Below are 15,289 nucleotides of genomic sequence, written 5' to 3' on the forward strand. Positions count from 1 at the left end.
CTAATTATAAACATTGTTTAACAATTTCCAATCCTATATCGGACTACGTCCGACATTGGCATTATCCTCTGTAGGACCAATGTTGACACAGCAAAAGTGGCTGCCGCTAGAGAAGCTGTTGCTGGATACACTACCGCCGGCCCCATCCCCCCACTGTTGCTGCATGTAATAAAAATATGTGGGCGCATTTGGGCCTATCACTATTGGCACCGCTGCTGGGTCTAGTCAGGCACAGAGTCACTGTATGTAAATCAAAATGTCAAAGTCTCACTTTGATCCTGTCCAGCAGAATAATGCTGTGCAACGTAATAATGGTATTACACTGGTGTTTGTGCAAAGGGGGGGGGGGGGGGTGCGTGGACAGATTTACAGCTCAAGAGCGGGCACGCATGTAAAAGAGGGGGGGGGACGCTACATCATGCACGCTGGTGCTGGGCCCACCCACCACTCATGCCAGGTCACCTCCTTGCTCTAGCACGAGAAAGAACAGACCCTCCGGATTGCCACTACCACAGAACATCTTGATCACCTACTTGCCCCCTCTCGTGGTGGATGTGGGTGAACAGATAAGAGGATTGGAAGGGGTTAAAATGGGGGGGGGGGGTGTGCGTGGACAGATTTACAGCTCAAGAGCGGGCACGCATGTAAGGGGGGGGGGGCGGGGGAGCTACATCATGCAAGCTGGTGCTGGGCCCACCCACCACTCATGCCAGGTCACCTCCTTGCTCTAGCATGAGAAAGAACAGACCCTCCGGATTGCCACTACCACAGAACATCTTGATCACCTACTTGACCCCTCTCGTGGTGGATGTGGGTGAACAGATAAGAGGATTGGAAGGGGTTAAAATGTTTGCAATCATTTACCTGTGAACAAGAAATATCTCCCATATATGTGTAAAATGTATATGTGTAATATGTAACTCATCTCTTTGTGCCCCAGAAAGCCAGGCAGACATACAGGACCACTGGTGTATAGTGAGCCTATAGCTTATGAATTTCACAAAGCCGCATCAATCCACATGCATACAGCTGTTTCTGAGTTTCTTCATCTCATCAGTGCATGGCATGGATTAATGCGGCTCTATGGGATAGGGATTTGACTATTATGGCATACCTAGTGAGCTCACAGTAACCCAGAACGACTAGGCAAGTATAAGGGGCTCAGAGGTTCTAGTGTGAATGAGCCCAGAGTAAATATTTTTTCATAAAAGTTAGATACCTTAAAGAGAATCTGTACTGTCCGATTTGTACAATAAAAAATATACCAATCAAATCACTGTGATCTCCTGGATCACTCTTTGCCGTTTCCGTCGCGATCCTGGCTTTTAATCACCAGTTTTAGGCAGTGTTTACAAACAAAAAACATGGCCACTAACCAGGAAGTGATGTTTGTGTATGTGTTTGTGTGTGTATTTGTGCGTAGATATATGTGTGTGTGTGTGTGTGTGTGTGTGTGTGTGTGTGTGTGTGTGTGTGTGTATGTATGTGTGTGCATATATATATATATATATGTATGTGTATGTATGTATGTATGTGTATATATATATATATATATATATATATATATATATATATATGTGTATATATGTATATATATGTATATATATATCTCATGTTACATTATACTACAAGTTATTATTACATAGTGAATATCTCCATTCCAGTCTGGGATTCTCAGTTTCTCAGCATGTGACAGGCAGCTCCCTCCCCTCCAGCCTCACAAACTGCATCACAGACAAACTGAAACTGAGAGCAGAGAGTTGGGAGTAAACAAAGCACACAGAGCATGCAAGGGGCGTGCATAACTTGTATTCATGACAACAGAGGCAGCCCATTCCTCCCTGGGTCCACAAAGCTTGACAAAGAAAAGATGATTAGATATATTACAGAGACAGTGCAACAAGAAAAGGGTGCAGTAATCCATACCACATTAGAACATGTATAGGAACTTATAGGATAGAAGAAATAAGGCTGAAAATTTTGTTAGTCTCTTTAAAAGACGGAATCCTCTGGATAGTCCTGATCCTTTCACTTCATCCTCTACTTCACCAATCCAGTTCCAGGACCCTCTAAGCAAATCTGCCAAGGGTTTGACACATAAGCCACGCAGCGGCTCCCCTGAATTTGTAGCTGTCCTAACTCTGGCCCTATAACATACATAATGCAACATGCAAGCATCCAGTACATTCATTGCTGCTTCCCACATGAACTTGAATCAGAAAAATAACAATCGCTTGGCAGATAAAGCTGCTGTCTTCCCGTGTATGACTAGCTTTACCCTTCAGACTTTCAGTGGTGTTGTGTGCAGCTCACATTTAGCCTCTTGCACGCTGTTCCTTCTCTGACTCAGGATGACTGTGCTGTGCATTCGTTTTCTGTGTAGCAGCCCATTATCTGTCGCTTTTTGTTGTCTTCCAGGAAAATGAAGGCAGCCAGCCTAGAGCCTCTGGAAACAATGTAAGTAAAACAGGTTGAAAACTTTACAGAACTTAATGGCAGGAAATGCGACTTGGGTTTTTTTATTTATAAATAGCTGATACATGTATATTGCTAAAATTTCAATGTCTACTCTTTTTGTAATGATGTGATGTCACATTACACCTGCCATTTTGTAACTCACCCGGAGAAAAGCTTTCCTCCTTAAAAGCACTAATAGAGCTTAAATTGTACCAGAGACAACATATACTTACCTTTTTTATACATACCTGTAGCTTCCTCCAGCCCCATAAGCTTGGATCGCTCCCACGCCGCCGTCCTCCGCTGCCTACAGCTCCGGCACCGGACCCGTAACTTCCTCCAATCGCAGCCAGTCTGCACACGAGGAAGTGCGCTCTTTACATATCTCTCCGGCGGCTGCTGGAGAAATACGCAAATAGCGCACTTCACTTGCGTCAGACTGGCTGCGACTGAAGGAAGTTAACGGAACTCTGTACCGGAGCTGCAGGGCTAATTCACAGTTGCCCAGCTGTGTTGCAGAAAAATTCTGCCTGTCAACTCACTACCCATACAACTATATAGGCCTGTTAATAGAACTACATTGTAACTGATTTGTTTTATTCTACCTCACTGCATGCAGGCTTTGTATTCAAGTCTATGTCCAGTCTCCGTTGCAGTTCACACTCTTAATGCGTGCATTATGCAACTGACCACTGTGAACCAAGACTAGAGTGTTCAATTATAAAAGGCAAACTGCTGTATCACAGAGCATGGCATCTATACAGTTGATAGGAGGCAACAAGGATAGCTTTGCTACCTTTTAGATTATGAATGCTGTTTGATTATATGTTCCTGAAGCTTGCAATTGGCAGCAAACAAAGCTGGCCACACGCTATTCAAGTATCACGTGGTTTTCTTTTTTCTTTTACCATTTATATAATTTATCTTACGAACGACTAAAGACCAACATTGTGGATCAATCCTTTGATCAATTAATGTTTAAATCCACTTCAGTTTATGAACTATATCAGTTAGGAGTTTGAATTGAAGGTCTAACTGGGCAAAAATTGTATATATGGTTACATTAAAAGTGCCCACTATTAATACAATCTTACCACTTCTATGTAATATGAGGGTCTGCCTAATGTATTCATTCAAAGTATATTTACTCAGTTTACTCTTCTACGACATAGATTTGGTAAAATTGATCAAAAAAATATTATAAGTGGGTACCTTAATTCCTCCCGCAGTCAACCCACCCCCACCAATCAGTCAGTCTGAAAGAGAGCAATACTGTCTCTAAGGCAGGGGTAGGGAACCTATGGCTCGGGAGCCAGATGTGGCTCTTTTGATGGCTACATCGGGCTCACATACAAATCATTAGGGGTTGATTCACTACGCTACACTGCTCAAGCAGCGCATCTTAGTGTGGCAGCACAAGTAAATTGTTCAAAGTAGGCATGCTACTGCTGTAGCATGCCCTACTAACTTACTTGCTCTACCCCAAAACGGATGCCCCCCCCCAGACACACACACACACACACACACACACACTTTGATTGGCCCTTGACAGACAGCCTATTTGGCCAAAGTCCTTGTCCTACAAAGTGAATCAACCCCTAAGTCAGCTAGCTTATTGTAGAAACTGTTAGTCTGCATTTCTCCTGTCTGGCTCTCAGGGAAATTGCGGATGTTGCTGAAACCCAAGAGAAGCTGAAGACATGTCTGACACTTCCGCTGCCTGGCGGATCAACTGTATACACATCTCCATGGCAACAGGGACGTGAGCCTTACTGTCCCAGTTTGAAACATTTTGTATGGCTCTCACGGAATTCCATTTTAAAATATGTGGAGTTTATAGCTCTCTCAGCCAAAAAGGTTCCTGACCCCTGCTCCAGGCCTCGTTCAGACTATGCGCACTACCATGCACATTTTTGGCAGCGCGCATAGTGTGCGACACGCAAAAATGGTAGAAGGGCATAAACCGTTCCCATAATATGCGCTGCACAGCAGTGCGATGCGCTATCACACTGCTGCATGCATTTTCGGGAATCGCAGTGCAGATCCCATTCACTGTAGTGAATGGGATCTGCAGCGCATAGTAGCATAGATGGCTGTGCGATCGTATACGTTGCGTTCCAATCCTACAGCCATCTGCGTTGAATGATGTGAACAAGGCCTTAGTCTCTTGTTTGTCAGTCCTCTCACGTGTTCGCAACATTATGTGATTTGAACTAGCCAACTGGAAGCCAGCCAGGAACACTACTGCATACTGCAACAAAGCTCTTTATAAAAAAAAAAATCAATCTTTTCCAAATAGACCCTGAACAAGCATATGCAGATCAGGTGTTTCTGACATTGTCAGATCTGACAAGATTAGCTGCATGTTTGTTTCTGGTGTTATTCAGACACTACTGCAGCCAAATAGATTAGCAGGATAGCCAGACAACTGGTATTGAAAAAATATGGCAGCCTCCACAGTCTCACTTCAGTTGTCCTTTAAGTTATCAATTCAGAATTCACACCACGTATTGTAGTTAGAGGGTACATTAATCTCAATCTCTCATTGGTCAGTCAACCTCACATAAGAACACAACTAAACCTCTGTTCTACAAATACCGGCAGTGCATGACCATGCTGGGATCTTCCCTCCAAAGTGCATTTTAGTAATGGCTGAATGCAGCTCAGGTTTAGATGACGCACAGCCTTCAGTATATCGATAACCATTTAAGGCTGTGCAGTGCTGGAATGGCTGCTGATTGATTTGGTAGAGGTGAGGAGGTTCTACTAATTAATCTAAACTTGAACCTCTGTTTATTTTCAAGCAGAAAAATATGAAGAATGCAAACAGCTGGAAAAGGCAGTGCATGAACCTGGTGGACTTCATTATAGAATGTGAAGATTCTCAGCCGTTCAGGGAGCCTGTGGACCTAGAGCAATATCCGGTAAGCAGAAATAGGTGTTTGTAACGACTGCTATCAATGAAGTGTTTTCTCATACAACTGTGTTTGAATTTTAGCTAAATAACTGCAGGGATTTTTGTTTTGGCGACTCCATTCTTTACCATTGTACTGAGCAATGAATATGAAGAACCTGTCATTTGTTTTACTTTTTTCAATGTGTAAAAAGATATTCACTTCAAACACTATAAGCCCTTTCTGTAGCCGGCTGGCCAACTCACCGATTTAAATGGAGATTAAAGGCCTAGAATGTGGTGATAAAATGCCTTGAAATGGTCATTCAAATGCAAATTTTCCAAGTTAATGCAAGTTTTGATGCAAATCTGTATGCTGCTTGGAATTGGACCAATCCAAATGTTCAACAACTGCGTTTGATTGGCTCAGTTCGAAAGCTGCATGACATTTGCAATCAAATTTACAACATTGAACAATAATCTGCATTCACCTAATGTGCAATTTAATTTCCTTTAGTGAATCACCATGAATACAGAACAGCAAACCCAGGCATGACAGCAAATCAGTACAGCTGACACATTTCTGACCCTATGGGGCCCTTGGTTGTAGTCATGTTGACACTGCACTACACACATACTTGTATACCAGTTATTCCTCCTCCTACAACCACTTCCTTGTCAAGCGTAAGGGCTCGTTTCCACTTGTGCGTCTCGCAGACGCACGCCGGCACTGAGCGGTTGGGCGGGATTGCAGGCGAATTCCATCAGCCGTGCCATGCACGGGTATGGGAATCGCAGCCTCCTCTGTGGGGGGTTCCGACCGAATCGCTACCGCAAGCGATTCGGACGGCGGCACCGTTATACCCTATGGCAGAGTTTCCCCGCACGATTTGCCTGTGATATTCTGTCCCTCTCCGGGGCAGTGCGATGGCCATGTTTCCTGCTGAAGCTTCTTTGAAATCTCAGCCCGCATGGCAGCAGCCTGCTATGAGATCCGGCAGCCTTTAATGAGGGGGGCAAGTGAGCACCTGTCCTGGAGGGGGGCCTCAGGACAGGTGGGTATTTAACCCTGCAACACCACATGACAGGCTGTGTCATTTTTGCTTTAGCTACTCTTTAATCTGCTCTTAAAGGGTCAGTGGTCCTTTAATTTCTGTTCACTTTATCTTACATTTGATGGAAAATTCCAATCAGTATAAGGTGGAAAAAGCTTTGAATACGCCTCCTGGACAGTATTGAACCTTCTTAAGACAGAGGGTATCAGGTTGGAGCGAGGTCTGAGGTGTCCCACAGTGCACCACTGCTGAATATGCAGATTGGCCCATTGTTGTCCCAGATAGCTAAACACACCTCCAGAAACACTGAAATGCAATGTCAGCTTGTTAATTGTACAAAGCCATACTAATCCAAAATGCATACAGACTGTTTCAGACTAGTTGATCCTCACCAGTGCATGGCATGGATTAATATGGCTCTATAGGGTAGGAGCTGACACATCATTGCATTCCAGCGGTTCTGGAGGTGTGTTTAACTTCAGAAACAGCAAAGGGACAGTTTGCATATTCAGCAGTGATGCATTGTGGGTCATATGCTCAAGCCAACCTGAATAATGGCAAATACCTTCTGTTTTAAGAAGGCTAAAATTCTGTTTTACATATTTTAGTAAGAGGGCTTTTTAGCCCTTTACACACTCCTAGGAGTTTCGGTTCACCATGATTGCCATGCAGTATGTACCTCCTGGACAGCTTACTGTAAATATCACAGAAATCTAACATTTTGTTTTGTCTGTAGGATTACCATGATGTTGTAAAGACTCCTATGGATTTTGGGACCATAAAGGAAAATTTGGAAGCAGGGTATTACAGCAGTCCGTTGGAGTTTTGTAAAGATATGAGATTGGTCTTTATAAACGCCAAGTTATATACGCCCAACAAGAGGTCCAGGGTAAGAGCAATTTATTTACATTCTGCTCCATCACAAGAATCCCCCTGTCCTCAGTGTTTATCAGCATTATTACAGCATTTACCCTTTTATGACCCATATATATGTCATAGGAATACTTAATACTGTATTTGTGTAAAAATGCTTTTCCATCATTCATTTAGGCTTTTAAAGAGACACTAAAGCGAAAAAAATATATGATATAATGAATTGGTTGTGTACTACGGATAATTACTAGATTAGCAGCAAAGAAAATATTCTCATATTTTTATTTTCAGGTATATAGTGTTTTTTCTAACATTGCATCATTCTCTATGTGCAGATTACACAACACTCAGCATTCTAATGATTTTTTTCAGAGCAGGCTATGAACTATTGACCTCTCCTCTGGCAGAGAAAAAGAAAAGTTTTCACTGACAGTTGAGATAATAAACTTCAGAAGACAGCCCTCTCCGCGACTTTGAAAGTCGTAGAGCTTAATGGCTTTTTTGCATAGAGATAACAACTGGAGTTTCTTATTTCTTCCTGTACTGGAAACAATTAGACTTATTATTATTATTGATTTATAAAGCGCCAACATATTCCGTGGCGCTGTACAAAGTAAGAAACCAACATGGGGACATAATACAGACAATGGTGTACACTAATATACAAGATACATAATTAGTGACAAAATACAAAAAAAAATGATACAGCATACAGAATACAAAATACTGAAGTGGTAATGACAGTGATAAAAATAACAGTAGTTGGGAGTGCAGTGATTGGCCGCAATGACGAGCATAGTCCTGCCCGCGGGACTATCGGGTGGTGTAACAAACCGGCAGTAGCGTGAGCGCTGTGATTGGCTGTATGGGGCAGCGCTCCTCCACCTGATTGGTCTAAGGCTTCTTCGTCATCTAACTTAAGGTGGCCACTAACGGTCCAATTTCTAGCGAAAAATTGTTCGAGCGATCAGAAATTCTGATCGGATTGGTTGTAAATAATCTCCATTGGTGGACACAATCGATTATGAACGGGTGAAAAAAAATGTCGTCCGAATGAATTTTCGTTGAACCAAAATTTGGATTTTCTTGTTGGTTGTGATAGATGGGAAGCAAAGATTGGTTCATTGATGGTGTAGTGAACGATATATTACAATATTTCACTTCCAATCAGAATTTGATCGCTCAAACGATTTTTCTCTAGAAATTGGACCGTTAGTGGCCAGCTTAAGAGAAAGCCGCATGGTAGCGGTGGCATTCGCGCTGCAATTTCTTCCTCTTTGGTAAGCTCTCCAAAGTTTCTGCAGCGATCTGTCATCTTTCCTTACGCACGTCCTTTTCTCTCACTCAGCGCTGGTTCAGTGCCCTGTTTACATCACTATATCACTATTCGGGGGTCCTTTATTCACTGATGTTAATGGGAAAAGCAGACTCCACACACGGGGACACCACACACAGGGGGACAGAGAATGACACAGGAGGACATAGAGGGACACGGGGACAGAGAATGACAATGGAGGTAAGGACGCACCAGTTTTAGTTTTTTTTTTTCCCCCTGGATTTTGTCCTATAAAAACAGGTGCGTCTTATAGTCTGAAAAATACGGTAATCTAGGCACAATCTGATGCCCATTCTTGTTGATGTCAGAAGTAAGTTCTGACCCTTTGACCTTTGAAGCCTATTGGTTAGTACTTAAATGTGATTGATGACTTCACTGACCAATAGAAAGGTCAGCTTACGTTACCCATATCCTCTTGATTATTACATCTGCTGCAGTCTAAAGACAAGCCGATTTTACTGAAAGTGCTTGATTCAGAGACTTTGTAAAGCTAATCTCTGGATACATACCTACATCCGCCTTCCGTGGACCAGAAGAATGGCTGCCAGCATCTGGAACCCGGAGGAGGTGAGTTCGAACGTGCTGTGCTTCAGGCTCTGCAAAGACTTCCTGGTGGCTACCCCGAGTCAGGCTCGGGAACACCGCCCCTGGCTTCTTTTTTCCACCCCGAGGCTAAGTGAGGTTAACGCCAGGGAGAAGTTAAACATTGTGTGTTGATAATATTGGTACATGGCAGCTGAACTACGGTAGTTAATGGGCGGCACCATGAATGAGGCTGCTGCTGTCTGGATTGCATCATCCTGCTGTCTAGACTCCAAGGGGGTGGAGCTCAGTCCAGAGGCGTATCTAGAGGGGTACAGACATGATTCATGCCATGGGCGCCACAGCACCATGGGCGCCATGCCTGCTCCTGTGCTGTGCCCCCATGCCTGCTCCTGTGCTGCGACCCATGCCTGCTCCTGTGCTGCGCCCCATGCCTGCTCCTGTGCTGCGCCCCATGCCTGCTCCTGTGCTGCGCCCCCATGCCTGCTCCTGTGCTGCGCCCCCATGCCTGCTCCTGTGCTGCGCCCCCATGCCTGCTCCTGTGCTGCGCCCCCATGCCTGCTCCTGTGCTGCGCCCCCATGCCTGCTCCTGTGCTGCGCCCCCATGCCTGCTCCTGTGCTGCGCCCCCATGCCTGCTCCTGTGCTGCGCCCCCATGCCTGCTCCTGTGCTGCGCCCCCATGCCTGCTCCTGTGCTGCGCCCCCATGCCTGCTCCTGTGCTGCGCCCCCATGCCTGCTCCTGTGCTGCTCCCCCATGCCTGCCCCATGCTGCTCCCCCATCCCTACCCCTGTGCTGTGCCCCATGCCTACCCTGGTGCTGCCCGCCATACCTACCCTGGTGCCTCCCCGTCACTCAGACCTCTGAACAAATTTATTTTTATCTGGGGAACATGGCTACTTAACTTATGTATGCAGGGCGCACTTGGCTTAGTTTTACAAAAAAGGACAGAGAGGGAATAAAAAGATATTTCTAAAAAAAAAAGTAACTTCATCATTATCCTGCGCCCAAAAACACAGGCAACCATAACATGTACTTGCGAAGGGATGCTGTTCTTAGACGGAAAGGGGCACTGACCGGGGCGTGGGGCACAATCTTAGTGTTTGCCATAGGCTCTACGTTACCCAGATACGCCCCTGGCTCAGTCTGAACTCTGAGGCTGCAGTCCCACCTAATATTCAGGTTTTTGCGCTCAGGTTTTCACATGTGTTAAAATGCATGTGAGTGTGTTGCGGCTCTACCGTGCACTTTAAAGCGGAATATAACCCTGCATTTCAACTTTGCTCTAAAACATTATTTACAGTATATTATATGCAACCAGCATTTTTTTTTTTTACTAGACCAGCATTGGAAGGGTTACACAGAGCTTTAAAATTCATGGAGATTTTTGCAGACGCATCCGAAGCTTACATAGATACATTTTGTTTACATAAATGTATATAAGTGTGTAATGTGACTCACTCTCTCTGACTGAGAAGGAGCTGGAGGACAGCCAAAGAGTGTGTAACATTTATCACTTGCTACATTCTATTTAGTTAAATGTATCTATCTGAACTTCTGCATATCTCTCCACGGAACTTTAAACCTCTGTGTTTAACCCTTCCAATGCTGGTCTAGTAAAAAAAAAATGCTGATTGCATATAATATGCTGTAAATAATGTTTTAGAGCAAAGTTGAAATGCAGGGTTATATTCCGCTTTAAGAAATTTGAGCACTGTGCTGATAGAAACCTCTTGCTGCTAAAAATTACATAAGATGGGAACCAACCCATTGATTAACGTGAGCTTTCAGTCTAATGCTTTTCCACCCCTCCCCCCTCCCCCCCAAAAAAATGCCTAGTGAAATAAGATGTGATGACAGCACTAGCTTATAACAGCACGTGATCTGTGGGGAGGTGCCTATGATTGCAGAATATGGAATTGGGTTTACGTTGGCAACACTTGCTATATGAAGGAGGAGGGAATCAACATTGTGCAGTGGGGTCCTATAACTTGTAGTTACCGGTAGTTTGTTTCTCACTCTATCCATAAGCCAAGAGCTTTGTGCTTTAATACTGTATATAGTGGCTATGTCTTTACTAAAGTGTGTTCTAACTTTCTCATGTAGATCTACAGTATGGTGTTGCGGCTTTCTGCACTTGTAGAAGAGAAGGTAAAAGTTATCCTCTCTAACTATAAAACTGCCCAAAAGACCAGAGAGAGGATGGATAATTCAGGTTCCGTGAAGAGGCCTGGGGTGAGGGAGAGTCAGACTGGGAGAAACTCACTCAGGTAGGTTGTTGACATTGTTATACCACTACTCCTTGCTTAAAGTAAACCCGTGAGATATTCTTGATTGATGTGAAAACTCTGAGACTGTAATCCTAATTTTGGCTTGATACTATAGGACAAGCATGCAGTGTGGGAGTTCAACTTGTTCCAGATCAGTGAATATTAGATAGCAAAGCCCCTAAATTATCAATTTATTTGCAGTAGGCATTTATTTAAAAATAAATTAAGGACTTGGAAGTACATAAAGTAAACGTCTACATAAAGGATACAGGTATTTCCTCCTTCCCGAATGCCCGACACACAAACTACCAGCCGTTATGGATACCAAGCCCGATGCTGCCACTTATGCAGAGAGCCTCTTTAAGTGCTGTGGGACATCGTCAGAGGTAGGTAAAGGGCATGCGGGGGGGGGACGCAGAAGGAGGTTACAAAGGGGCATGGGTGAAATCAGGTTGGATGGAAGGATGCACAGAAAGGGGACAGGAAGCAGCAAAGGGGGGTGACGGGGAACAGGAGGAGGCACTGTCTGGTACAAGGGACACAGTAGGGCCTCGTTATGATCATTTAGAGCAGATGACTGTGAGATCAGAATGCAACGCGTACGATCACACACACCATCTGCGCTACTGTGCACTGCGCTGCAGATCCCATTCACTATAGTAAATGGATCTGCACTGCGATTCCCGAAAAAATGCATGCAGCAGTGTGATAGCGCATTGCACTGCTGCGCAGCGCATATGATGGGAACGGTAGAAGGGCTGTCTATGCCCTTCTACCTTATTTCAGAGAAGTGTATGCGCTCAATACGGTTCCACAGGATCGTTCCCCGCTCCACAATTTAGCAGTTCCAGTTCAATGGATAAGGCCAGACAGTAACTATTCCCATCCACTTGATGATACGTGTCTCCGTTGTGTCTTTATCAATACCTCACGAAAACATGAAAGACAAAGAATGACCACAATAGTGTAATATGTCTTTAACTACACCTCCATTTCTATATCAGAGATCCCCTTTTATTGGGTATCCACTAAACAGTATTGCCAACCGCTCACCAGATGGAAGTGCTGCCCAATTACAAACAGCTCACAGCGCTTATGTCATACTTCGCTTGTCCTCCTCTGGGCTGCTTCGTTCACCCTCAGCGACTCATTAGTGGATATTGCCTCACAATAAACAGAAACACAATGGCCTCGATTCATAAAGCATTTCCGCATGAGGAAATGCAGAAAGCCGCTCGCTTTACCGACCACACAGCAAAATATGTATTCATAAAGGCTTTTTCCGCATGAAAAGCCGACATCCACAAGCAGAGTGATCAATCACCGCCTTGCGCGGTGATTATCACAGCAAAAGTAACAAATGTCAATTCATAAAGATTAGAGGTAGCGGTATGCGGACGGGTATTACCGCTACCTCTGATGTGGCGAGAAGCGTGCGGAATCCGTTGCAGTGAATGGGACAGACCTCCCAAGCAGCTGCAGAGAGAACACCGCACGGAGGGATTCCGCCTGCTTCTCCTGTTTCCGCATGCGTAGGACAGCCTAACGCCTGCCTACAGCGGAGTATCTCCGCACGCCTGTCACAACAGGCAACATTTTTATGAATTACCTCCCTGAAGGCGGAAATACCGACAGCAGTGTTTCCCCGCTCGACTTTCCCCGCTCGCAGGCACTTTTATGAATCGAGGCCAATAATGGTGCAGGATTTCCAACCAAGCTTTAACCACCACCATGGATATCCCTCAATGGCAGTGTACTTCCCAGTATATCAGTCTACCACACCGTGATATAATCCAATAATTTGGGCCACCCGGGTGTCACTGTAATTCGCACTCACCAAACTCTTTGGCTGCTGAATCACAAACAGCACTTTCACATGTGGTAGTTACACCAAACAATCAGGTCCCGGATCCTTTCCTCAGCATAAAAAGCCGTCCTCCTTAAAAACTAAAACATACGCTTCCATAGCGCAATAAAAGACTTTTTAATAAGTTAAAAAATGTGATATCACACTCACGTTTTCTCAAAGTTAAAACCGCATTGTACAGATTAATCCAGCGTCCTGGAAACAGTTCTCTTGACCTCCGTGTGTCGTCCTAAGCTCCGCCCAACGCGTTTCGTCACATGGACTCATCAGGGGCCCCTGATGAGTCCATGTGACGAAACGCGTTGGGCGGAGCTTAGGACGACACACGGAGGTCAAGAGAACTGTTTCCAGGACGCTGGATTAATCTGTACAATGCTGTTTTAACTTTGAGAAAACGTGAGTGTGATATCACATTTTTTAACTTATTAAAAAGTCTTTTATTGCGCTATGGAAGCGTATGTTTTAGTTTTTAAGGAGGACGGCTTTTTATGCTGAGGAAAGGATCCGGGAGCTGATTGTTTGGTGTAACTACCACATGTGAAAGTGCTGTTTGTGATTGAGCAGCCAAAGAGTTTGGTGAGTGCGAATTACAGTGACACCCGGGTGGCCCAAATTATTGGATTATATCACGGTGTGGTAGACTGATATACTGGGAAGTACACTGCCATTGAGGGATATCCATGGTGGTGGTTAAAGCTTGGTTGGAAATCCTGCACCATTATTGTGTTTCTGTTTATTGTGAGGCAATATCCACTAATGAGTCGCTGAGGGTGAACGAAGCAGCCCAGAGGAGGACAAGCGAAGTATGACATAAGCGCTGTGAGCTGTTTGTAATTGGGCAGCACTTCCATCTGGTGAGCGGTTGGCAATACTGTTTAGTGGATACCCAATAAAAGGGGATCTCTGATATAGAAATGGAGGTGTAGTTAAAGACATATTACACTATTGTGGTCATTCTTTGTCTTTCATGTTTTCGTGAGGTATTGATAAAGACACAACGGAGACACGTATCATCAAGTGGATGGGAATAGTTACTGTCTGGCCTTATCCATTGAACTGGAACTGCTAAATTGTGGAGCGGGGAACGATCCTGTGGAACCGTATTGAGCGCATACACTTCTCTGAAATATCATTGATAACCACTGTGTATGCGAACCGGTAGAGGACTAATTATTGACTGATTATTGAATAATTCCTGGCTGGGTTTATTTGGAGGAGCGCAATATCTATTCTGTATAATTATGCCCTTCTACCGTTCTTGCATGTCACACATTATACACGCTGCCAATATGCGCACTCTTTCTCTAGAATATATTATCAGCACCTTTTTCGGACTGCTGCTGGACACGCTACTTAAAGGAGAACTGTAGTGAGAGGTATATGGAGGCTGCCATATTTATTTTCTTTTAAGCAATACCAGTTGCCTGGCTAACCTGCAGATCCTCTGCCTCTAATAATTTTAGTCATAGACCCTGAACAAGCATACAGCAGATCAGGTGTTTCTGACATTTTTGTCAGATCTTAAAAGATTTAAAAGATTTAAAAGATTAGCTGCATGCTTGTTTCTGGTGTGATTCACACTACTGCAGCAGGGCTGCCAGGCAACTGGTATTGCTTAAAAGGAGATCAATATGGCAGCCTCCATATACCTCTCACTAGAGTTCTCCTTTAAGGAACAATTTCAGTCTGTTTTTTTTGCCTAAAATAGGCAAAATGCTAGTGCGGCATTGCTGACCCAGTATTGTTTAATGCTGATCCGGTATCACTTAAATGCTGTTTTGTTTTGGGGGCAATTAATTACTGCAGCAGACAGTTACTGTGAATGTTTTCTACTTCTGTAAGTAGTATTTATTGTAGTGCAAGTCCACTGCCACCTTTAAGTTGGTGAGCACTGGAAGAGAATCTTGGATGGAGCAAACCGACAGCTGTGATTTGTGGTGTCATTGAACCTAGTGCTGTTAGCCAGTAACTTGGCAACGAATGTCTCAAAGTGCTTT

The 15,289-nt window shown here is 44.2% G+C and overlaps 1 protein-coding gene and 1 long non-coding RNA gene across 4 annotated transcripts in view; one reads left to right on the forward strand and one right to left on the reverse strand.

Moving 5' to 3' along the window:
- Positions 1–15,289, forward strand: part of BRWD1 (bromodomain and WD repeat domain containing 1) — a 195,674-nt gene that overhangs the window by 169,276 nt on the left and 11,109 nt on the right. For 2 of the 3 annotated variants that reach the window (XM_068270377.1, XM_068270379.1), the window contains exons 34-37: positions 2,419–2,457; positions 5,262–5,381; positions 7,142–7,294; positions 11,262–11,425. In XM_068270377.1, coding sequence (XP_068126478.1) covers positions 2,419–2,457; positions 5,262–5,381; positions 7,142–7,294; positions 11,262–11,425 — 476 coding nt within the window. The remainder of the gene's footprint in view (positions 1–2,418; positions 2,458–5,261; positions 5,382–7,141; positions 7,295–11,261; positions 11,426–15,289) is intronic. The other variant, XM_068270378.1, reaches the window with a different exon arrangement.
- The window catches only part of LOC137547142 (uncharacterized), a 112,369-nt gene that overhangs the window by 39,042 nt on the left and 58,038 nt on the right, over positions 1–15,289 (reverse strand). The window contains exon 3 of the long non-coding RNA XR_011026501.1: positions 2,279–2,446. This is a non-coding gene — a long non-coding RNA (uncharacterized lncRNA). The remainder of the gene's footprint in view (positions 1–2,278; positions 2,447–15,289) is intronic.

Source organism: Hyperolius riggenbachi, chromosome 2 (genome assembly GCF_040937935.1).
Source record: "Hyperolius riggenbachi isolate aHypRig1 chromosome 2, aHypRig1.pri, whole genome shotgun sequence".
In the NCBI taxonomy this organism is placed as follows: Eukaryota; Metazoa; Chordata; class Amphibia; order Anura; family Hyperoliidae; genus Hyperolius; species Hyperolius riggenbachi.